Genomic DNA, 24,603 nt, shown 5'->3' with positions numbered 1-24,603 from the left:
TTCATGGCAGTATTTTGATTTTGAATTAGATGTCTCATTTCAGTCTCACCTCTGGTTGGTGACAAGCTGCTCCCTAGGATGAGACTTTTGTCACAACCACTTCTCTGTTTGTTAAATACTGTAGGATTGGAGGGTTTTGGTTGAGAGTGGAAACTATTCGTATCTGGGACTACACAAGTGTTCTCATTTGTATTTTGCATGAGGGAACGGGAACATAAATCTCCCATTTCAATTTCTCTGCTGTGAACTTGATTGTGAGGACTTGATGAAAGCCTGTTTTCTGGAATTCTCCTTCCCCACCCAATTTCAGTTTTCTGTCAGCTGGGCAGACCGTCAGGGTGCTGACCTGAATCACCCTCATCCCAAAGGTCTCAGAGTTGATGAGTGGTCATGTTGGTGTGAACAGGGGTGAGTGGTTAGGATAGCCCCCCACAAAATGCAGGAGGCGAGAATGAGGGATTTTTTGTGCCCTGGTGGTCCATGACTCCATGTCCGGCATTGGCTGTCCCCAAGGCTAGATCCATTTTCACTCCATGGCTTTTCAAGCTCCCACAGAATGGTTGTAAGATAGCTTCTATAACATATTTATTGAATATACTGTAATATCCAGTATACTATGCTGGATGCTATAAAAGACACAGAGAAGAAAGAAATCAATTCTTTTAAGAGTGGTCAAATTCACTAGGAAGAAAGAAGAAAGTCTATATGTAACCACAGTAGGAGGTAGAAACTATGAATCAACATGAGTTTGAAAGAAGAGATGGATAGGAATTGGGGGCCATCTAAGTAGTTGGTTGGATGAAGGGGGAAACAGAGCAGAGTTAGCTTCTGTTTTGAATCTGCATAATGGGAGAATGTGGATTCTACTGACAGAGACAGAAATGGACTAGAGATGCTGGTGAGTTTTCCAAGAGAAAAACACTTAACAGTAAGACCCAGGAGGTCAAAATTAGAGGCAAGGGCTCTAGACTCAGATTTTGAATGTTGCTTTTGTTTGCCCTGGGAACGTTTCAGGTCTGTAAGGGAAGTGTGTGGTATGAGAACAGAAAGTTTGGATCTAAATTGTGAAAAATGTCCACATTTCAGAAAGTGGAGAAGGAAAGGGATCCAAAGAAGGAAGGTGGGGGAAAGGGGATGTGTGCCTGTTGGGAAAAGCTTTGCCATGACAGCATCCCTGAGCCAGGGGCTGCATTTTAAGACTGTGCCCTTGACTCAGCTCTGCATGCTTCTGTGGTGGCATCTGTGATATTTTACCACTGTTACTGGTTTATATGCTTACCTCACCTGAGAGACTCTCAGCCTCTGGAGGATGGGGGTGGTCTTACTTATTTTGGCATTCTCAGGACCAATGGTAACAAATAGTAGTTTTTGAATGAATGACCACCAAGACACTGAGATAAGAATGATAACTGCAAAGAGTTAGTAAGCATTTTTGAGGTCATTGGAAATCTTCTAAAATGTAGTTTTAGTATAAAGGAGAGAAGGAAGCCAAATTGCAAGGGGTTAAATTGGGGGGTGGGAAAGGTGGGTGTGGAGGAAGGAGAAAGGGGAAGAGTGGGTATAGATCACTTACTCAAGAGTTTTGTAAGCTAAAAAGGGGAGAAATGCAGGGCAGTAGCTGTAGGGGACAGAAACTTCATTCATTCATTCATTCATTCATTCATTCATTCATTCATTCATTCATGCATTCATATGATAGACCATAGAACCTAGGCTAGACTGAAGTAAGGCAGCTAGAAGGGGGTTGGCTAATGAACTGGGTTATTTAGGAGGGCTTGACTCTTACAAGTGTTAGTAGGGGATAATTAGGTGAAATGGTTGTTGGGAATGGGAAAGGAGGGAAATGGGAAGTTATCATCAGAGTTGAAGTACCAAATTTGAGAACGTAGGGTTGGAACAATGAGTGTCTCATAATTAGATCCAAAATGTGAATGTGCTTGTGATATGGAGCAGATATGGAGGCTGTTGGGTTGAGAAAAGTAAGAACTCTTGGCTTAGATGACCTTATTAGTCCTCAACTCAGGTAGTTAATTTAATGGGAGATGGGAAGAGAAGGAGTAAGATTTTAAGTCACATGTGTAAGTCATTCAGGGAGGTGGAGATTGGTCTATGAGGACAACAGAAAGATGTGAGATGATTTAAACTATTAGTATTTAGGGGCACCTGGGTGGCTCAGTCGGTTAAGCTTCCGAATTCAGCTTAGGTCATGATCTCGCTGTTCATGGGTTCGAGCCCCATATTGGGCTCTGAGCCTGGAGCCTGCTTCAGATTCTGTGTCTCTCTGTCCCTACCCCCAGCTCATGCTCTGTCTCTCTCTCTCAAAAATAAATAAACATTAAAAAAATTTTTAATAAAAATAAATTATTGGTATTAGTTTTTTTTAAATATGCCTGTATAGAAAAATTTGCATATGAATCCATCTCTACTTTTTAGTGTCAAAAGTGAAACTTTTGCATATACTAATTGCCTCTTCTGTAAGATGAGGAATAAGCATACTTTTAGTTTCATTATATCTTGTTTTCATTCTCCAGATTTTGTTTATATGATCTGGGATTTAAAAATTCATACTAGGGGCGCCTGGGTGGCCCAGTTGGTTGAGCGTCCAACTTCCGCTCAGGTCATGATCTCATGGTTCGTGAGTTCGAGCCCCGCATCAGGCTCTGTGCTGACAGCTGAGAGCCTGGAGTCTGCTTCGGATTCTGTGTCTCCCTCTCTCTCTGCCCCTCCCCTGCTCAAGCTCTGTGTGTGTCTCTCTCTCTCTCAAAAATAAATAAACATTAAAAAAATTTTTTTTAATTCATACCATAGCATTGCTGTTGAATTTTAAAATCTTATGCCTTTTCTTTTTTTATTTAAACTCAAATTAGTTAACATATAGTATAGTCTTGGCTTCAGGAGTAGAACCCAGTGATTCATCTCTTACATATGACACCCAGTGCTCATCCCAGAAAGTGCCTTCCTTAATGTCCACCACCCATTTAACTCATCCCCCCACTTACCTCACCTCCTGCAACCCTCAGTTTGTTCTCTGTATTTAAGAGTCTCTTATGGTTTGCTTCCTTCCGTTTTTATCTTATTTTTTCTTCAATTAAAAATAGAACTACCCTATGACCCAGCAATTTCACTACTAGGAATTTATCCAGAGGATACAAAAATGCTGATTTGAAGGGGCACATGCACCCCAAAGTTTATAGCAGCACTATCAACAATAGCCAAATTATGGAAAGAGCCCAAATGTCTATCGACTGATGAATGGATAAAGATGTTTTTGTGTGTGTGTGTGTGTGTGTGTGTGTATGTGTGTATATATATACACACATACACACACACACACACACACACACACACATATATACATACAATGGAATACTACTTGGCAATGAAAAAGAATGAAATCTTGCCATTTGCAACAATGTCGGTGGAGCTAGAGTGTATTATTATGCTAAAGGCAGAGAAACATATATGATTTCACTCATGGAATTTGAGAAACAACAGCTAATCATAGGGGAAGGGAAGGAAAAATAACTTATGCATTTTCTTTTAAACTTATTCTTGATATTTACATTGTTTTATAATCTACTTTATAATATTTTAGACTTAATTTTATATGTAACTTGTTTTTTGTTAACTACCAGTACAATTATGTAACAGCCTTTTCATTCCTGGATTCTTTATTTTGGTTTATTTTTTCAGTCAAATGAATACATCTTTGAGTAATTTTTTCCAAATGTTGCATGTTGGCATGTCTTCAGAGCTCTTAGATATTTGAAAAATACCTTTTGATTTAGTTGCCTTCATACACAAATGGCATGTATTCTAGATATTGAATTCTTGGGTCACAAATCAATCTTAACAGGTTCCTAGACATTGTTCCTTTGCGTTTTGCGAACATTATAGGGATGTCCAATGTCAGACAAGTCGTTCTCTCTCCTTCCCCCCCATCTCCTTTCCCTTTAAAATAAAATCTTTAACCAGCATGGGTCTAGATAAACCCCTATTATTTTTTCTCCTAGTACTTTTGCCCTTTGGATCTGCAGACTTAGGGGTATTCTCCCCTCAGAAAAGATTATCTTTTTCATTTTTTTCCCATTTGTATTGTGTCTTCTATTATCTTTAATTAGGTCTTCATTCTTTCTCGTAGCTATGATCTTCTCTCTTGATATTTTAATTTTCTTGTTTTTCCTTTGCATTTTATGAGCGCTTCCTAAGCATTTCCTTCATAACATTAATTTATTTTTCTTCATTGTCAGTTTGTCCTTCATAGCTTCCGACTATGATATTTATTTGAATTGCATTTTTATATTCTTACAATATTAACTCGTTGTATCTAGGTCTTCTCTATTTCTCCCTTTTTCTCAGCCTGTCCTTCTTCATCAGAGTCCAGTGTCCTGTATTATTTTTCATCTCTTTTTAAAACCTACATTTGTCTACATTTATTGAGAATGTAGAGCCAACTCTTTCTAAGATGTATTAATTTCTGGAAGTGAACTTTTTCACAAGTACGCATCTTCTTCTACATTTACATTCTCCGTCTTTCGGATTGCAGAATGTTTCAATAGGCCCCATGTTGGTTTTTTCCGTTTTACTCATTCTGCTCACAGTCACTGCTGCCCATAGAGTTGGTTGATTCTCTTTGGAAGCCCTGCTGCAGTGAGGTGAGGGGCTCTTTATGTAAACTGGTTTAACAGCCCAGCAACCCAAGAAGGTGGTGAGAGAGCTGGAGTGTGGGCCTCCTAGCAGGGGGACTGAAGCTTGGCACCATTCTCCTCTTCTTGTGTGGAGAAGCCTTTGTGCCAGGGGTCAGCTTTCTGAACATCCAGCATTGGCACAGCATCGATTGCTCTCCATACAGGGGCTAACCCTGGGTGCTCTTTGGTGCTGCTGCATCCGGAATTTGCCCCAGATGCACTGCAGACTCTCTCGTTGCTATAGCGGCCACAGGAACCCCAGGACTCCCCAGTGCTTTAAATTGCTATTGACCTGGAGGGGTGAGGTGGAGTTCAGTCCATTCTCCTCACAGCAGCAGAGTGGGCTTTCTGAAACACAAATTGGGTCGTGTTGTTTCTTTGCTTAAAATGCTTCAGTGGGTCCTCCTTGTCTTTGGATAGAGCTCCAACGCTCTGTATGTAGCTCCCTCTCCAGCCATACCTCGCCTGATCCATGCCTTGTAAGTGAACCACACTGACTTTTTTTTCATTCACTCAAATGAGGCATGCTTTCTCTTCTATTCAGACCCATATACATACACTTACTTCTGCCTGAAATACTCCCCACTCTACCCTCTTTCTACACACGCTTCCACACACATTCACACTCACAACCCGGTTAACATATAAAATCTCTTTCTTTCCTGTTAACACAATTTAAAATTTATTCAACTGTATTGCAAGTGTGACCTTAAGGTAGCATCACATGGCATACTTCTGAGTTTATTCCCGAGATATTCTGTTGTACTTATCTCTGTCTGTTTTATAGATCCATGTAGTCTCTGGAGCTAGGGTCATCTGGGTTTGGGTCACAAAGCAGTGAACAAATGGGTAAAAGAACTTTAGAAATAGTTAAAGCAGGAGATCACTGATCTTCAAATACCAAGAAAACTACTGCCATTGCTGTTAATATTTAGATATAAATTCTTGTTGTAGATGCAACCTTACTTAGGTGGTTCGAAGGGGTAGTTTGTAGGAAAATAGAATGTCAAAAAACATTACACTGCTTTGACATGGGCTGTCATTAAGTCCCACGATTGTAGCTTGCCAATGGAACATACTATCCCCAACTGGACCTTCAAAACATAGTTCTTCTCTATTCTCCTACTTTATGCCCCCAAGGCAACCTCTATCCGTTAGAACATTTAGCACTCTCTATTATAATTGTGTTTGGTTGTAAAACCCCTATTTGCAGGGTAGAAGCCCCAACTGTTTTGTTTACCAGTATAACCTCAGTGTATATAGGGTCAGGGCCTGGCACATGGTATATATGCATTTATTGAATGAATGAATGAATGAACAAGAACATTAAAAATTTCAGTTTTTGTTGGCCCAACCTTATCTTTCCAAATTTAGGGCTGTTACTGGGTTCTGTCAGAGCCTCTTCTCCCTACTTCCTGAGATACTTTAGTATTTTTCTTTGGTGTAGACCAGGTCTGTACTACATCTGTGAAACCAGCCTAATTGTATGAGAAGATTACATTTGACAACAATATACGTATGTATCACAGAATCTGGTACCTAAAAATTACTTAATAAATATATTTTTACTATTTGAAGTCAGTAGCAACATTAAGGAATAAAGAAAACATGGATTCTTTGTCTACTTACCTTCATGCAGATGGAGGTAATTAGAAGAGGAGGGGGGCCATCTACTGAAGAGGGCTGACTGGGGTATAGTCTTTAGGGAAATCTTAGGTTTCAGTTGAAGAGGGACGGTATCTGCCATAGTGTAGAATTACTTTTGAGACAGTTGAAGGATTAGGATCAAAAGGCAAGATGAATTGGATGTGTCATAAATGGAATGGAGTTCAGCAAATAAGGAGGGGATAGAATGAGAAGCTTGGGTATTGACTGGTTAATGTCAATACAAGGTAATGGAAACTTTGGGAGTATGAATAAAGGTGCAAGGGAGATGATTGGAAAGATGGTTCTTATTTTGGCATTAGAATGACCTAAGTAAAATAAGACAGGTCCAGATAAACTTTTGCTTAACAAATACTTTTGAATACTTCTCAAGAAGTATTATTAGCTGGCCACTATGCTAAGTGATGGGGATTCACTGATGAAGTTAATAGCTACCACCCATTTCTTCAGGGAACTTATAGTCTAGTGAGGAATACAGACATAAATCATATACTTAACTATAAAATTTTGAACTGTAATAAATGCTTTCACAAAAAGCAGGGGTTATTAGGAGAGCATATTAACAGGCAGAACTAGTTGATTTGGGGGTAGCCCTGTAATGTCTTTTTGAGCAGGTGACATTTTAGCTATGGACAGTGAGTAAGAATTAGTCTGGGAAAGGTAGAGATGAGAGTGTTCCAGACATGGGGAACACCATATGCAAAGACCCTGAGGAAAGACTGATCATTTTGAGAAATGAAAAAAGCCAGAGTGGCTAGAGCTAGTGGTGTTTCCAAAGGAGAGACTAGAGAGATTGGCAGAAAAAATGGATAGCATTTAGAATTTCATCCTAACTATAATGAAGTCATCAAACCCTTTGTCATCAAAGGATTTGATCAGGCAAATAGTACAATCCATTGTACACATTGAGATCATTCTGGTGATTCTTTAGGAAATATATTGGTCAGGATACAGGGAAACCAGGCTTTTGAGGAGTCCTAGAAAAGCTGATGGTGTCTAGGATTGGGGCAACATTCACTGAGATTCTTGCATTTATCTGTATGTATATCCCCGCCTCCCACATTATCCCCTTAGCCACTTGCATACCCCCAGGCCTCTTATACACATTCATGTGTTTGTGCATTAGTGCACATGTTTTCTCATTAGGCAGAACCTGTAGATTCCAGAGTTTATACAGAATGCTTCAACCAGCTCTAGACCCAGCCAGGACTAGGACAGTCAAGCTTATCCTCTGATCTTACACTTCTGCAGTGGAATAGAGCATCTGTGCATAGAGAAGGTTCTGTAGGACAAGGTTATGGGTGTGCTCTGCTATGATATGGAAAGATGGAACCTCCACACTTAGGAGCTTGGGTGATCGTTGGCTGGAAGGAGATACTGGAGACTGAATTCTCGTGATTTAACCACAACAGAGGAGGTAGCAGGGCCAGAGCAAGGGCCTGCCAAACTCATTTTTTATATTATTCTTCATGTGCTGATTGTTGTTGCAATGAGAGTTGACCCTTAACAGGGCCACTGATGTGATAGAAGTTTTTCCCACACACTTCACAGTTGAGAGATGACTAGGCAGGGAAAGGACTTTATCCTGAAGTGCTAAGGGTCAGTGATCATTTCTTTTCTGTTTTTCCTTTCCTCTCACTTCACAGTCACTTGTAACTCCAAGTCAGATTGGTGGTTTGTTTGTGGTACCTTGAAAGAGCCATAATGAGCTGTTTGTATCCCAGTGTGTTGCAACTCATAAGTGGTGTCTGTTTAGAGGTCCATGGCTCACTGGGCTAGAGCTTGATGCTGATGAAGCCTCAGTCATGGTTTCCATTTCAGTACAGCCCTCTTGGGTTCACTCTCTTATATTAACTTCCAGAGGCTGTGCCCACAATCTAACTCATTCATCCGTTGATTTTAAGACCATAGGATGAGGCAGTAAGAAACGATCGACACGAAGGTGACCTACTCCAACAAAACTAATGCAGCAGACATATTTTCTGATGGTGGGTTTTTAGTATTGTCTTCCTTAGTAGCACTACTGAAGTGCCTCGCTTTTCCCCTGTGTTTCTCAATCCTGCTCTGTCTCTCAACAGCCAGCTCAGAGTCCCCTTCCTTATTCAGACGACTAACTTGATCTGCTATGACCTCACACCCCCAACATCCTTTTCAGCACTTGATGATTTCCATTTTTTAATTTTGTCTATTTCTAACATTCCTCCAACTCGTTGTGCAAATGTGGACAAGTCACCGCACCTTTCTGGCCCTAGTTTCCCCGTGTGTAAAATGAGCACATTACATTAAATCTGAAGTCTAAGGTCTGTTTTACCCAGTGCCTGGTAAAGTGCCAGATACATAAACTGAGGTGAATGGCAGCCACAGTTCCTGTCCTCAAGGAGCATATAGTCTAATAGGGGCAGAGAAAAAAATAAATAAATATATTATTTATTCTGTAAAGAATAAATATATGTATGTATTCTGTAAAGGATAAATATATGTATGTATTCGGTAAAGGATAAATATATGTATTCTGTAAAGGATAAATATATGTATTTATTCTATAAAGAATAAATAAATACAAAAGTTCAACTTATGATGGTGGCAGGATAGAGTGAATTAAATAGATGCATATGGAGAAAATTGGGAAGATGTGAATTTGGGTTTCTAGTTAAGTTATAAGAGAAGTCAAAGAATGGGAAGTTACTAGCCATATAAATAAGAGGGTGAAGAATATTTTGAGGTGGTGAGAACAGGATATGCAGAGGTTCTGAGGTAAGAAAGAACTTAATGTTTGAGCCAACAGTAAGTCATTGTGTCTGGAGTAAAATATAGCAAGGGAAGGTGTAGATTTGAGATATATTTAAGAGGCAAAAGTGATCAGCCAGAAAATTATCAGGAGCTACGGGTGGCCCTAAGTGTTTAAGGTATCAGCCGAGGATTTGGTACTGTGACATTTCATACCAAGTTAGCCGAGACTCATGGTGGCAGTAGAGAAGGTAGTTGCTAATAACAAGTTACTTCTTTTCTCTTTTGCTGTTGGGAAATGGGAAGGGCCTAGTAGCCCAGTTCCTTAGCCTCAACATTAAATAGCAGTAGCTTGCAATATCTGGCAGGTGGAAATTACTAAGAGGGATAATTGATGCCCTCAAAAACTTGCCTAACAGAGCTTTGTGCAACATATTTTGGGAGTCACCAGCCAAGTGTGTGTGTTGACACAGATGATATCCATGCTGAGACTTGTTTGAGTGGAACATTTAGTAGCTTGGTAGGGCATGGATACAACATAGCTCTCCCTTTTCACCAGATGCGTTTGTATGCTGGGTAGCTCATAACTTAGTTCTGTCTCCTTCTCTCCCTACTAACAGAGAGCCATTTGTTTTAGTCCCTCCTATATTCTAGACTAATCTTCAAATGCAGTTTTGATCATGTCTTTCCCCATGTGTGAGCCTATAATAACTCCCCCTTGCTTGTTGTATCACATTCAGAATTCATACTAGAATTCAAAGCCTTAAATGATCTCCAACCTTTCCTCTTTTTAAACCCCAGCCAAGGAATACCCTTCGGTCATTTTGATGTCTTCAGGACCTAGTCCTACCACCCTCAGTGAGCCTTCTGCCTCCAGCTCAGGTTAATGCTTTCTTGCCATGGAGTAGTGGGGAGAGCCAAATGACCTCAGACCATGCACCAACCCCTCCAGATGACCACCGTAAACTCTTCCTATTTCAATATTCAGTGACTTTCCGCCTTTATTCTCATCTGTACCAAGGGTGTTCTTTAATTATCACATGCTTCCTGCCTTCTCAGCGTGCTTTATGATCCTAGGATCAGAGATCTAGCCTGCAGATCTTGTTGATTGAAAGCAAGGCTGGAAACTTTGCTGTAGTGAGAAGGGCAGTAGATTTGGAGCCAGACTGATCTGGATTTGAATGGCAGTGCTCTCACTTACTAGTTTATGACCTTTCTGACCCTCATGTTTCTTATTCTTAGACTTCTGCATTGATTTCCTCCTGTGCCAAGAAGTGGTGGCCTGAAGGAGGGGCAGTATCTTAGCAGGCATTCCAGTGGGAATTTTGGAGCAAGCACTTGTAGTGGCCTCCCAGCTTACCATTTTCCTCATTCTGGTTTGTAGAATTGGAATGAAGAGTAAAAAAATTCTGGCAGAAATGAGTCTGAGAGGGAATGTTTTTCTGGAGAAATGTTCCTGAATCTTAGAGAAAAATGACCCATTTTGTAGAAAGTAATTTATAAGCCAGTGTGCTTTTGGCTCTCTAGATTTGGTTACTCTGACAAACATTATCTAACAGATAGATATACAGTTCTCAGGTGTTCTAATCTTCAACAACAATCCCATTCAAAAAATAGCAAACTGTACCTAAAAGTACATTTGATTTTTGGATAATAATTTGAGTGTTGAATTTTTCCAGTAATCTGATCATGTGAGTAATGATTTGAGTCCTTCCCATCCTTCTTCACCCTCTTCACTTCCTCGTGCCTTCATGAACTTGGGAAACTGAGACACACAAAGACGGTTTTGATACGGTCAGACTCACACCTCAAATCTTCATTAAAAGTTTTAGGGGTGCCTGGGTGGCTCAGTCAGCTAAGCATCTGACTTCGGCTCAGGTCATGGTCTCATGGTTCCTGAGTTCAAGCCCCGTGTCAGGCTCTGTGCTGACAGCTTGGAGCCTGGAGCCTGCTTTGGATTCTGCATCTCCCTCTCTCTCTCTCTCTGCCCCTCCCCTGCTTGCACTCTGTCTCTCTCTCAGAAATAAATAATAAACATTAAAAAAAGAAAAGAGTTTTAGAGGTAGGCAGCTCTGGTTTAAATCCTGCTTCCCCTGCTCTCCCTGCCTGACACCAGTTATTTTACCTCTCTGAGCCTATTTCCTCGACTCTAAATGAGATAAATTTTGTGACAGCTCAGCACAATGCCTGGTTCAAAGCAGGGAAACAATGACTCTTGGTTTCCTTTCCCAGGGGTGCCAAATATCCATTCCAAGCATTGTTTTATTTACCTAGTCTGTCTTACTATAATACTTAAGTGTCTGAATATTATGTTATGTAAGAAATACATACGAGATATTTTTAAACGCACAGTGTCCTATACTCAGAACTATCACAGAGCCAGTCAAAAAGAAAAAGAACATCCAAATTGCTCAGATTCACCACGTAAGTTTGGTTTGAGGGTACCCTAGATATTTGAGTTAGCTTAAGAGACAAGACTCTCAGTAATTTCCAGGTTACAGTAACTCTTTACCTACTTCTTAGTCATGTTTTCATTTCTAAATCCCACCTGTATCCTAATTACATGTCTGTCTTTACTCTGATGCAGCATTTCTGCCTGTGTTTTCTGCAATAAATGACATCATGTGCCCTGGGGGAAGTGATTGCCGGTGCGTGTATGCAGACTCACTCACTCCCTCAGTTCGTATTAGTTAATACTGGGGGGTGCAGTTGACAGATCCGCATCTGAAATTAGGGAAACCTATTGAAAGGGCCATCTCTCATTATGAGCATTTGGGCTTCAGGAACAACTGGAACCAACAACTTGAATGCCACCATGGTTCTGTTTTTCTCTTCTGTGCACTTCTGATTCACCCCTATCACTTTGTAGACCAGCCACTTTATCCTTTTGGTCCATGTGGCAAAGGGTCCCTCGTCCAAAAATTTAGAAAAGGGACATAGTGATAACAGCTTGTGTCAGATGCCCATCCTGGGTCAGTCAGCTAGATTAGGAGGTCATGATCGTGTAAAGATATGGTGACTCCTTCAAGAATTATATGGATGAAGTGGGGTGAGGAGAAGCACACAGAATGGGGGTGATGAGCACAGAGTTCCAGAGATGCCCACACACCCATCCTGCCATCCTGGTCAGTGAGATTTTAGCTAGGGATACAAAAAAATATTCCTGAACTGAGGTTGTTTACAGCCAAGTGATGGGAGATGGATGTAGAATCAAGTAAGTGCAATAGAGTAATGCTAGTTCTTTTTTTTTTTTTTTTTTTTTTTTTTTTTTGAGAGAGAGACAGAGTAGGAGTAGGGGAGGGGCAGAGAGAGCGGGAGACACAGAATCCGAAGCAGGCTCTAGGTCTGAGCTGTTAGCACAGAGCCCGTCACAGGGCTCAGGCCCACGAACCATGAGATCACGACCTGAGCTGAAGTCAGTCGCTTAACCGATTGAGCCACCCTGGCGCCTCAGATGGTAGTTCTGTAATAATGGGTGTACAGGTTAGAGTAGGGTAAAGAATAGACAGTCAGGTTAGATCAGATACAACTAACTTCTGTTAGCAGTGATGGCTACACAGCTGGGCACATTGAAGGCTTTCTGAAAAGAGCCACTTGAGTTACTGTTAGGAATTCTAGGGACTAGGGATAGCCTTGGCATTTTCTGAGTATAAACATCATGTGCTTTTTTATTGAGAGGCCTCTTCACCAGCATGCCTTTTTAAATTATTCATCGAATTCTTTAACAAAGATAGAATTAAAGGACACCTTGAGGGTTTTTTTTTTTTTTTTTTTTTTTTGGAGTTTCAGCCACTTGTGTTGTGTTTTGGAGAATTCAGATGATCTGAACATGAGTTCCCTTTGATAGCTGTCTAAACTGATATTCATCAATTTGTTTCATAATCCATGTGGTCTGGCACTAAATTGCTTGTTAATCACAGATTCCTTGCTTGTAAGCTGAAGACATGCTTTTGTTCCTTGTCACAGAGCCCGAGAGCTTTTGTCATAGGCCCCATCCTTTGCTGTTATAGTGACCTGCATTATATCCATAAGTGGTCTCACATATTGTCCTTCAGTTTGCTCTTTTTCAGACAGATCAAACCAATCCTTTTTCCATCTTCTATATCACTGGGTCAGTTTTCTGCATCTTATTCCACAAATCCACATCCTTGAAGGTTGGGTGCCACAGGCTGTGCACAGTTTGCTCCAATTTCGTCCGTCATCTTGGTGTTGCCTTTCACCTCTGCAGTTTACCAAAGCTTTTCATGTCCTTCATCTCTGCTGCCTACCCTCTCTCATCCTTTCTTTTATTTCTTAATTAAACTTTTCGTTTTGAGATTATCATAGTTTCACATGCAGTTATGAGAATTAATACAGAGAGATACCCTATATTGTTTACCAAGGCTCCCCCAATGATAACATCATCATGCAAATCTGTTGTACAGTATCATAACCAGGATGTTGATATTGATACAATCAGGATATAGAACAACTGCCTTGACATTTTGACATTTAGATTCCTTGTCATCATTCACTCCTGTTTTTCATTCCTCTCCTATACTCTTCGTCCCACTTCTCACTTACATATTCATTGCCCCAGGGATTTAACTGAGTTAAGGATGCTGCAAGACTAATTTTTTCTTTAATAGGTTGGCTAAATTCTCACGTCAGAATTTCTAGGAATGGCAGTTTCCATTCCTCTTTATTTGTCTGGAATAGATATCATGTGGATTGTCTATGGTAGCCCTAAAATTCACATGAAGACCTGGTCCGCTGTGAGTTCCGCTTGCCTGAATTTCAGGCAGGTCACATGAAGATGAGGCATGTGCAGGAGCTGGTGTGGTACTAATTCTTTGGGACTTCAGAGCCCCAATCAAAGGCACTTTCTTCCCCCAAAGGACAGTTCTGCACAGAGGATGTAGATGAGTGTCTGCTGCAACCTAACGCTTGTCAGAACGGAGGCACCTGCACCAACCGCAACGGGGGCTATGGCTGCGTGTGTGTCAATGGCTGGAGTGGAGACGACTGCAGTGAGAACATCGATGACTGCGCCTTCGCCTCCTGCACTCCCGGCTCCACGTGCATTGACCGCGTGGCCTCCTTCTCTTGCATGTGCCCTGAAGGAAAGGCAGGTGAGGCCAGCAGGACAGAACTGGAGTTCACGGAAGGGGCCGGGGAGCATTCAGGATCTTTTAATGAGCATCTGTAGGAACATGTTAGTCAAGTGTTAATTCTGGAAGTGTAATTGCTAGCTCAAGTGCTATGAAAGTAGTCTTCTTTAGGGCTTTTGGCTCTCATCTTAAATCTGCATACCTCAGTTTTTCATCCCCCTAAAATGAAAGTTAGTAACTATTGCCTTGGGAACTTCTGTTGACCTCCTTAAGATTTGAGGCTGAAAAGCACCTCAGGAATTAAGGTTAATTTCTCAGAAATTAAGACCAAATTACCAATAAATGGATTTAGGAACTTCATTTTGAGAAGAACTCTTTTACTCAGAAGGAGTTGGGAGGAGAGAAACATTTGAACGCATTCCAACTCTCAGTGTCTGTGGAAATATTCCTCTAAGGGAAGAATTTTACTAACTGCAGAGTTAGTTGCTCTAGTCTCTGAAGGTAACAGCTCCCAGTCCTAGGGGTAGATAGCAGTGAAGGGAGGAATGTGACAGAAGAAGATAGCTTAACTGAGAATTTTGTACCTAGCACTTTTGAAATGTTCTCATTTCGGCCTTTGGAAAGGCCCCACCTCTAGCTTTGTAGACGAAGCATTAGTTACCTGTTCTTAAGCTAATTGCAGACTGGAAAATCCAGTTCCCATGTGAATTACATGGAACATGGGACCTAGTAATACCTTTAGAGTCCTGGGGGCACTTGAGCCAGGAATGTTGACACTATTAAAAAGCTACTCTAGTGTAGGCTTATGATGTTCAGCTGTTTTTTGTTTTTGTTTTTGTTTTGTCTTCTGAGGCTAGTCAAATCCTGGTGGCCCCATGATCGTCAGGTAGCAAGCATAATTTTAGGAAAGTAGTTGCTAAATAAAATATAATAAAATATAAGATACATGCAGTATTTGGAATATGTAGTAAAAAATTATTTGTTGTTTATTTGAAATTCAAGTTGAACTGGACATCCTCTATTTTTATTTGCTAATCTGGCAGCCCTCTCAGAAGGCTCTCTCCATTTTCATGTCACCATCCTCTGACCATCTCACTTTATGGCCTAGGATGCCTGTACCCTTGAGGAGAGGTCTAGCTGGGGGCTTAGGGTCAGAGCACGAGGGTTGTCCACAGAAGCTCCTTGCTTGCTGCTGGCTGCAGCATGTCCCTAAGGTAGGATTAGGCAAAGGGGAAGTTGCCTCTAAATCTCCATGTTGGACTTTGGTGAGGTGAGCATAAGATTTTCCCAGCTCCATGAAAGAGAAAACTCTTCCTCAAGTAAGGGACATTTTTTCTTTGTTCTCCTTGTCCCACCCTGTGTGACAGGTCTCTTGTGTCATTTGGATGATGCATGCATCAGCAATCCTTGCCATAAGGGGGCACTGTGTGATACCAACCCCCTGAACGGGCAGTATATTTGCACCTGCCCCCAAGGCTACAAAGGCGCTGACTGCACAGAAGATGTGGATGAATGTGCCATGGGTAAGTACATGGAACCTTCCCTATGCCTCATGGTGTCTGTCGGGCTCAGTGAGCATTCAGACAGAAGCACATTTTACTCTAGGAGCATGTTACACCCAAACCTCCGATCTCTCCTGTTACATGCTTACTGTTTATAACCCCCCAATGTAAACATATATTCTCTTCTAAGAACTGAGTAAATGGAAAGTCTGTACCTGATTCCTAACAGGAAGCCCTACCCAAGTGACAGTTTGGGCAAAAGAACAGAGATGCACAAGAGTTGAAATTGCTTTAGTCTTGCCTTGCCTTGGCTTCTTCCTTTCTTCTTTGTATTTTAAGGAAGAAAATAGTAAATTGAGAACCGGATTATTAAAGGCCTAGCCCTAATGCTGTCATTATGCAGAGTCAGATCCACTTCTGCAATCCATATTTGTGGAAATTCTATCAAAGTACTTTGATTCCAGTAATTGGTGCTTGTGTTTTCTAGCCAATAGCAATCCTTGTGAGCATGCAGGAAAATGTGTGAATACAGATGGTGCCTTCCACTGTGAATGTCTGAGGGGCTATACAGGGCCTCGTTGCGAGTTGGATATCAATGAGTGCCATTCCGACCCCTGCCAGAACGATGCGACCTGTCTGGATAAGATTGGAGGCTTCACGTGTCTGTGCATGCCAGGTACATGGGCCCGTCAGTATGTGGGATCTAGACAAGAAACAGTGCCCTGCAGTTCTCTTAGGCGGAGCACTCAGTACAGGGTGGCAATCCCATGAGCTCTGTCAGCATTTAATTCCCAATAATGACAGGGTTCCTAGCCAAGGGGACCCTTAAGGAGTAAGGCAGTGCTAGAATTCTTAGAGTGATGGACACTAAATTAAACAAGTCCATATATCAACATCAGTTACATGTAAGAGAAAAATTCAGAAGTGATTGTTTTTATGCAAGTATTCTTTGGTTTAACAAAGGATTTACCATAACAGTCCTATAAATAGCAAGGTTTCCTAATCTCTTGATACATTATAAATACCATACTATTCCATTTATAAAAATTATTTTACCAGGGGCGCCTGGGTGGCGCAGTCGGTTAAGCGTCCGACTTCAGCCAGGTCACGATCTCGCGGTCCGTGAGTTCGAGCCCCGCGTCGGGCTCTGGGCTGATGGCTCAGAGCCTGGAGCCTGTTTCCGATTCTGTGTCTCCCTCTCTCTCTGCTCCTCCCCCGTTCATGCTCTGTCTCTCTCTGTCCCAAAAATAAATAAACGTTGAAAAAAAAAAATTAAAAAAAAAAAATTATTTTACCCGTAATTGTTTAGGAACTTGCTATTTATCCGTAGTAATGTGCATATTGTTAGTTGTACTCTGGAGTGCTTCTACAGAAACCATTTCTTGAATTCTCAGAGAGCACAGGTAAGTCCAGTTTAAAATGACATTTGAGGGGCGCCTGGGTGGCTCAGTCAGTTGAGTACTGATCCCAGTATTGTGGGATCAAGCCCCTTGTCGGGCTCCACGCTGAGCATGGAGCCTGCTTAAGATTCTGTCTTCCCCTGCCCCTCTGCCCCTCTCCCCCACTCGTGTTCTCTCTCTCTAAAAAAAAATAATAATTTAAAAAATGAAAAAATGACATATGATAGTGGCTGCTTTACTTGATTAAACCTGCTAGCCAGTCTAGCACTGGAAGGCCCTCCTGACCTTGACTTGTACCCTGAGAGCAACAGGATCTCCAGGTCAGCGGGTCTGTGTGAACATTGATTGGGGACCCTAAGGGCCTGGCACTGCTCTGAAAGTGAAGCAGGGCCTGGTCAGAGAATGTGGGAGTGTCTTTGCTGGCATGCTATATTTTACCAGTGTCTTTGGAGGTAACCTTTTCTCCCTCTTCACAGTGATGTGCGTTTCTCACCGTATGCTCCTATCTCACTGACGCTTGCAGTGACTATTTCCCATCAGGGGAGATTCCGCTTTGCCTTCTCCAGAAATGTTCATGCTCGTAGAGGATGTAGTCATCTGCAAATTTGTGCTTTCTTGGCTAGAATATGCCTTTCTTTCTAAGCCACTTGTGTGGTCTAATTTGTTCAGGTTTCAAAGGTGTGCATTGTGAATTGGAGATAAACGAATGTCAGAGCAACCCTTGTGTGAACAATGGTCAGTGTGTAGATAAAGTCAATCGCTTCCAGTGTCTGTGTCCGCCTGGTAAGTGCCCACCACCTGCCCCTGTTTTCTTTGAAAGCACAAAGCTGACTGACCACAGGGAAGGGAGGAGGAGAGAATGTGTGTGGGCTGTACATGAGGAAGTCATTAAAGTGAGCACTTCGGAATCGGAGTGTGTACAGAAACGGGGAGTTTGTTTCAGCTAGTGTATCATCCAAATCCTTTGTGGCCAGAAGTCCAAGTCTATTCTGAATGGCCCATGACCTCTCTGTCTGTGTATATATTTCAGAAAGTTCATACCTCACAGAAGCCTTAGTTGTAGGCTATTCAGGGATTTTCCCCCGCCATGGGTCATATTCTTGAAGCCCCTCTGTGAGACTTTTATTGTTAGATATTTCACCCTAGGTCCAGAAACAGACAACACAAGTCAGTTTTTTTCCAAAGAATGCTCTGTGTCTCCTTTTGCCCCCCAAAGCTACTGTTGAAGACATGCCAAATTTTCTGCCACAGACAATCGCCTCTCCTTGTTATTTCTCCAGAGAGAAGGTCCCGGTCCTCTGAAGCTACCCTCACTTGTTTGAGGGCTCCATGTATAACCATTCTGTCCCTACTTCCGCTGCAAGTGAAATCTGTACTGGGAATAAACAGAGGTTGAGACACACACAGTTGTCTCTGATGCCCTGAGCTTCACCCGGTTATCCCAGTTACCTGCTGGGGAGAATAATTTTATGTTTGCTGAGCCACTGGTTTAAGCCCTTTGTAGACCTTAGATGGATAGACATAGGGGAATCCTTTGACTCGTGTCATCACTCTGCCCTTTTAAGGTTTCACTGGGCCAGTTTGCCAGATTGATATTGATGACTGTTCCAGTACTCCGTGTCTGAATGGGGCAAAGTGTATTGATCACCCAAATGGCTATGAATGCCAGTGTGCCACAGGTAAGATTGTTCTCACTTTCTGTTCACCTGATATGTCTGTCCGAACAAAATAGGAGGCTGTCCTCTACTCGCTGCCCTACCAGGCCAGTCCACTAATGAGCTGCTCTGTGTTTAGAGAGAGCTGCTTCCAGCATAGTTTTTGCTTCTCTCACAGTTTCCTCCTACAACACCTGCCTGCTTCTCCACCACAATAGTGGCCTAGCTTGGACATTTCCATTTGGTGTCCAGGTCTTTCTGGGATAGATTTTGGCAGCGGTGAGTTTCCAGCTGGCTTGACTTACTCCTTTGGGAAAGGGAAGAATTCCAGCTGAAAGCTATTTTTCACTAGGGCTTCTCAGCCGGAGACCTGTCTCTGTGTTTTTTGAGGCAAGTGATTGAACAAAGGCCCAGAAGTTCAAGGGCCATTGTGTGCAAGTGCAGAGGTTTTCCGAGTAAAAGACTGCCCAGCCCCTGAGAGTCAGGTGTGTTATCTGAATGGGAGAGAGAACTCTGGGAAAGTTTAGGTCCTCTTTCCTGACTTCTGCTACTACAGTGAAAAAGAATCTGTTTACAGATATTCTGCATTTCTGATCTGTGGCCACATTTCTCATTTGGGAGTGGATTTGAATAAGTCAAATGTCCCTTATTACACATTTGCTTTTACACAAACCAGTATTATAGAGAAGGACTAGAAATTATTAGAAAAGATGATTTCTCAATTTATTTTTTATGTGACCGCTTAAGGGAAAAAGAAGTTATGAATATAATTCCAGACCTGTTTCTTATTTTGGAAGATTGTTTCTTAAAGGATTTTAAACATCATGTGCATGATTTCTTTCTGATGACAGAAAAGCAAACTAAGTCACAAAAATAAACACAGAGAATTAATGTTTCAGTAGTACTGGAACATTACCATTTACTGGGCCTCCTTAGATTAGGTCCCGTCAGATGAACCAGTTCACTTCTTTCTCTTTTTGCAAACTGTTGTCTTTGGTTGGAGGAGTTCCAGATTTTGTCTTCCTCTGGCCAGATTATCCTCATAGAGAATAACCTCTGGAGAGAGTTTAAAAATCTTGAACTCATGTTTGAAAGGAAGAGAGCCCACCCCACCCCTCGCCTTTCTTTAAAATCCTTTAAAAGGGATTTAAAGTTGAATGAAGTCTTATTTTCCCTTTTTCTTTTAATGCTCATAAACTTTCATTCATTTTAATTAACAGGTACTTAGTATATATGTAAGCACAGTACTCTGGGAGCGTTTAAGAGGGATAAAGAAAAGTTCTCTGTATACTAAGGTCAGAATTGGGAAGATAAGATACACGTAACCATTAATACAGTATCTGTATGTTGGGTTTGGGAAGAAAGGGATAGAGAGGTAAAAATATAATGGAAAAATATTGAGAGCTAGTCCCTACTGAAGCCCAGTATGAAATGATGATGCAGTTAAAGTATCTCTGCAGTGAAACCCACTGATCATTTTGAGAAAGGTATTTGAATTCTACAAATTTTATTTGAAAAACTTTGTTTTAAACACAACTCTCTAGGATTGCCTTATAAATGGTTTGTTTCAGCTGCTTGTTGCCTGCGGTAGAAATGTTAGGACATGAGGTCTATCGTGGATGTGGCCACACTTATATTCAGGTGTGGAGTCTGCCTTGGTTTTAAAGCCTTCTTGGTAAAATTCCTTTCAAGGATTCACTGGTGTGTTGTGCGAGGAGAACATCGACAACTGTGACCCTGATCCTTGCCACCATGGCCAGTGTCAGGATGGGATTGATTCCTACACCTGCATCTGCAACCCGGGGTACATGGGTGCCATCTGCAGTGACCAGATAGATGAATGTTACAGCAGCCCTTGCCTGAATGATGGTCGCTGCATTGACCTTGTAAATGGCTACCAGTGCAACTGCCAGCCAGGCACGTCAGGTAAGCCTGCTCTCTTTATGTCTCCTCTGGAGTTTTCACTCTTCCTCAAAAACAATTTGCACAGATATCTCAGACTTTCTTGGCATATGCTTCGATACCTAAAAAACAGTCCTGATTCTGAAAAGCACAGCCAAAGCTTCAGCCAGAATCATCTCAGTCTCTAGTCAGTGGAGAAATTAGAGACAATAGTTTTGCAAAACTGATGACTGTGTGTGTGTGTGTGTGTGTGTGTGTGTGTGTGTGTGTGTTTTATTAGAAGAAGACACCCCACCTCAAAAAATCGAAATTATTATTTAAAATTGGAAACCCTCTTGCCTTCGTGTCTTGATTTGATTGTCCTTTTCCCTTGAACTTCCACCCCACTCAGAGTAATGAAGCTGGCCCTTTTCCCTCTCGCTCCCTCCTGTCCTTCCAGTTGTGTTTTTCTCTGTTTCAGAGTCCAGTATCTTTAATGTGACACTTCTCTTCTGCCGTGTTTCGGGTGGACCTTGGGCATTTGGGGGAATTCTCAGGGAGAGCAGAGACTTCACAGCACGGTCCAGTCATTGTAAATTAGAATGCACAGCCACCGTTTCCCACCCCCGAGTTCAGTGCTGTTTCCCCGACTCTGGTTGAGTGACTGCTCGTTAGTTGGGAGGGCATGCTGCTCCTTGCTGGGGGAATGTTGAGTTATTTTCTCAGGCGGCAGCATTTCGCAGGTCTCACTGGAGTCTGTTTTACTTATTTGAGGAATAATTATGGTCACAACTGTGGTTAATGGACAGAGAAGTACTATGTCTCAGATCAAAGAAAATGTATTAGTGGAAGATTAACTAGTGTGTGCCTTTGTTAGAAGGGAACCTGCCAATACAAGAGAGTGATTTATTGAGAACTCATTCTTGATTTAAGGAAAATGGCCTACATAGGGGGCAAAGGTGGGGGAGGTGGTTAACTGCCCTCATTTTATTTTGTTATTTCCAAATCCATTTCTTCAAACTTGTCAAAGGCCCTGGTCTTCGTCCAGGACCTCATACATGCCAAGTTTGAAAACAAAGTCCTTTTTGAGTTGCTCAAGCATACGAAAAACATCCCATGCCTTCACAGTTGAAAGTGCCTTCCCCCTCCCCACGTTTAGATAACTCACTAAAAGGGCTGAATAGATCTTTGTGAAGCCTTCCAAAAGCAATTTGCTTCCGGGCTGGTCCCCAGACATGAGAAATTGCAGTACGAAAAGAAATTTGAGAGATTTACAAGCAATTGAATGGACGCCTTTAGAATGGTGGGGCTGTTTTAGGCTTTGCTATCATTCCCATTATAACAAACATACTAGAAACCTGGGTGAGTGGTGGGTTGGCAAGCACTTTGTTTTCTCTGGGATTATATCATTATGCCAGGATGTATCAGGTGTATTCCCTGGGGAGGACAGAGAAGGCAAGGTGTAAGTAGCTGTCACTGAGAAATGCAAGAAGTAAATATGAGTGGTGTGCAGGCAGCATAGAGTGAAGGCCCCAAAACCTCTCAGAAAACTGCCAAATCCCTTTCCTGTGGCTGTTGGGAGAATTAAAGCAAAGAGATGTAGGCGTTATAAAAAAATCTTGGTCTATAATGGGTGGAGAAAGACCTGACATGTACTACGGGCCTAGATGGACGGGTCTATTTTAATTAATCATTCTGAATAGACTTTTGAGTTCTAGAGTGAGAATCCATAACCCATTCATAACATGGTCCTAAGTTGGTAAGTTGGATTTTGGATGAGTATAAACAGAAGGGGTACTTTACCATGTGCTAGTTATAATTGTGGTTTCTCATTTACTGGGTACTTAAAGTGAGATAAATAACCCAGAATCACTTCTGAGGCTTCTTTCACCCATGGTCTTATGATGGGAAACTGTTTTAAGTAAGTTTCTTTAGGTTCTAAGTCACAGAAACCAACCTGACTAGTTTAAGGATTCCTTAGCAAACAAGCAAACGATAACTACAGAATAGACAAAAGATCTAGTGAAAGCACACAGACGTATCTTACAGATTCCAAGTGAGAATTGATTGGTAAAGCTTTGCAGAGATTATCAGGAAGCAGAGCAATTTATAGACCACAGTTCATATAGTCCCACAGTTCATATTCCAGTGTCCCAATGAGAAAATTACATTGGCTCATCTTGGGCATGGTGTCTGGTCCTACTCAAATAAAATATAGCCTCCTGCGGCCTACCATGGTTGATTGTAGGTGAATGGGGGTTTTCAGTCAAGGCTAGACACATCCCCTAAAAGTATCCAGGAGTATGGAAACTCTTGCCTCATTTGTGGCTAGTGAGGCAGCATGGCCTCGTTCATCACAGAGTGACCAGTGTGGTGTGGTGAAGCGGACAGAATCCAAAGTGCCTGGTTCACATCCTGGCTGTACTGCCGTAGTTGTGCAAGTCCACGATACAGTGGGTGTATTACAACTTGATGTACCAGTTGAGTGAGAAGACTAAAGAAAACATGTGAAGTGGGAGGCAGAGTACTTGCACATAATAATGGCTCAATAAATTTTAACGTAATTATTATTAATAAATATTAATACAAAATATGAGTGAATCAAAATTTTTACAACTTTCAATGGAAATTTTGTTAGTTTAAAGCCTAGTTTTACTGGGCTTTAGTTTTAGAATTTTTAAACTACCAAAGCGTTTTTCTATGAGTTGGAAATAAGACATCACTAAATTCATGTTAAGTACATAACAAAGTATCATGAGTATTTTTAGAAGATGATGGTAAAAATTATGATTGCTATATCCTTGCTGTTTAGTTACCCATATCTACAATTACACCTTTATTAAGATAGCTCTATCTAGGGTTGGCTGTATACTCTTTAGATTTCTTAACACCTAGCATCACATGCTATTTTTGTGGTAATTCTGCATGGTTTCTTTTCTACTTTTATCTTTGCAGGTGTTAATTGTGAAATCAATTTTGATGACTGTGCAAGTAACCCTTGTGTCCACGGAGTCTGTATGGATGGCATTAATCGTTATAGTTGTGTCTGCTCACCGGGATTCACAGGTAACACCTTTTTTGTTGGGAGGTCCCTCCTTCAGCCCCATCACTTTGGGAAAGGGGCATATGAAGGAAAATCACTTTTCAAATGTTTCCTATTTCTTTGTCTCTTCGAAGGTTAGAAATGTGTTTCTGTACTTCTCTGGCCTAGTTTTCTACTTACAGGCCTTCCATAAATCATAACATGAAACTTTTCCTCAGTTAGGGTTTTTAGACCACATGTTTTTGGGTTTTTTTTTTACATTTTACTTATTTTTGAGAGAGAGAGGGAGACAGAGCACAAGTTGGGGAGAGGCAGAGAGAGAGAGGGAGACACAGAATCCGAAGCAGGCTCCAGGCTCTGAGCTGTCAGCACAGAGCCCAATGCGGGGCTTAAACTCACAAGCCATGAGATCATGACCTGAGCCAAAGTTGGATGCTTAACCGACTGAGCCACCAGGTGCTCCTTTAGACCACATGTTATAGCTACCTGAAAAGCATTTCTAGTCAGACCATGAGTTTCTGTCACTGTGCTTGAGTTACATAGCTTTTACTGCCACCTTTAATTTGCTACACTTAGTGAATGCCTTCTACAAAAGTATAGCCAAGATAAAATTCTATGAAAACACTAAATGCTTTTTTCTGAGTACTTCCTCTTATGAGAGATTGTTGGATGAGGCCAGAACTTGGGAGGACCAATGTAATTATTAAAAGTAGCCAGAACATTTACACATGCACGCTTGTGTGCACACACACAAACACAAATCTCTTTCTCTCTTTTTTGTTGTAAGATTGCCTTTATCTTTTACCCTTCCGATCCAAAAATTGCTAGAGGCTATTGAGAAATCTGAGGCACCTTACTGAGACACCTGTTTGTTAATGACATCATCAGAGGGCATATACAGTGCCTATCCTATTCTTTCTAGACAGTCCCACACGCAAGCAGGCACTTACAT

General features: G+C 41.5%; 1 protein-coding gene and 1 pseudogene across 2 annotated transcripts in view; one reads left to right on the top strand and one right to left on the bottom strand.

The window, feature by feature from the left end:
* NOTCH2 (notch receptor 2) overlaps nt 1–24,603 on the top strand; it is a 164,856-nt gene that overhangs the window by 91,157 nt on the left and 49,096 nt on the right. For both annotated transcript variants that reach the window (XM_030328181.1, XM_030328182.1), the window contains exons 6-12: nt 13,958–14,191; nt 15,538–15,693; nt 16,160–16,348; nt 17,742–17,855; nt 18,638–18,751; nt 20,420–20,653; nt 23,564–23,674. In XM_030328181.1, the coding sequence (XP_030184041.1) occupies nt 13,958–14,191; nt 15,538–15,693; nt 16,160–16,348; nt 17,742–17,855; nt 18,638–18,751; nt 20,420–20,653; nt 23,564–23,674 (1,152 nt within the window). The remainder of the gene's footprint in view (nt 1–13,957; nt 14,192–15,537; nt 15,694–16,159; nt 16,349–17,741; nt 17,856–18,637; nt 18,752–20,419; nt 20,654–23,563; nt 23,675–24,603) is intronic.
* Nucleotides 5,409–5,765, bottom strand: LOC115522375 (annotated as a pseudogene).

Source organism: Lynx canadensis, chromosome C1 (genome assembly GCF_007474595.2).
Source record: "Lynx canadensis isolate LIC74 chromosome C1, mLynCan4.pri.v2, whole genome shotgun sequence".
NCBI classification, from domain to species: Eukaryota; Metazoa; Chordata; class Mammalia; order Carnivora; family Felidae; genus Lynx; species Lynx canadensis.
Note: the sequence above shows the minus strand (reverse complement) of the source record. Positions and strands in the feature narration are given on the sequence as shown.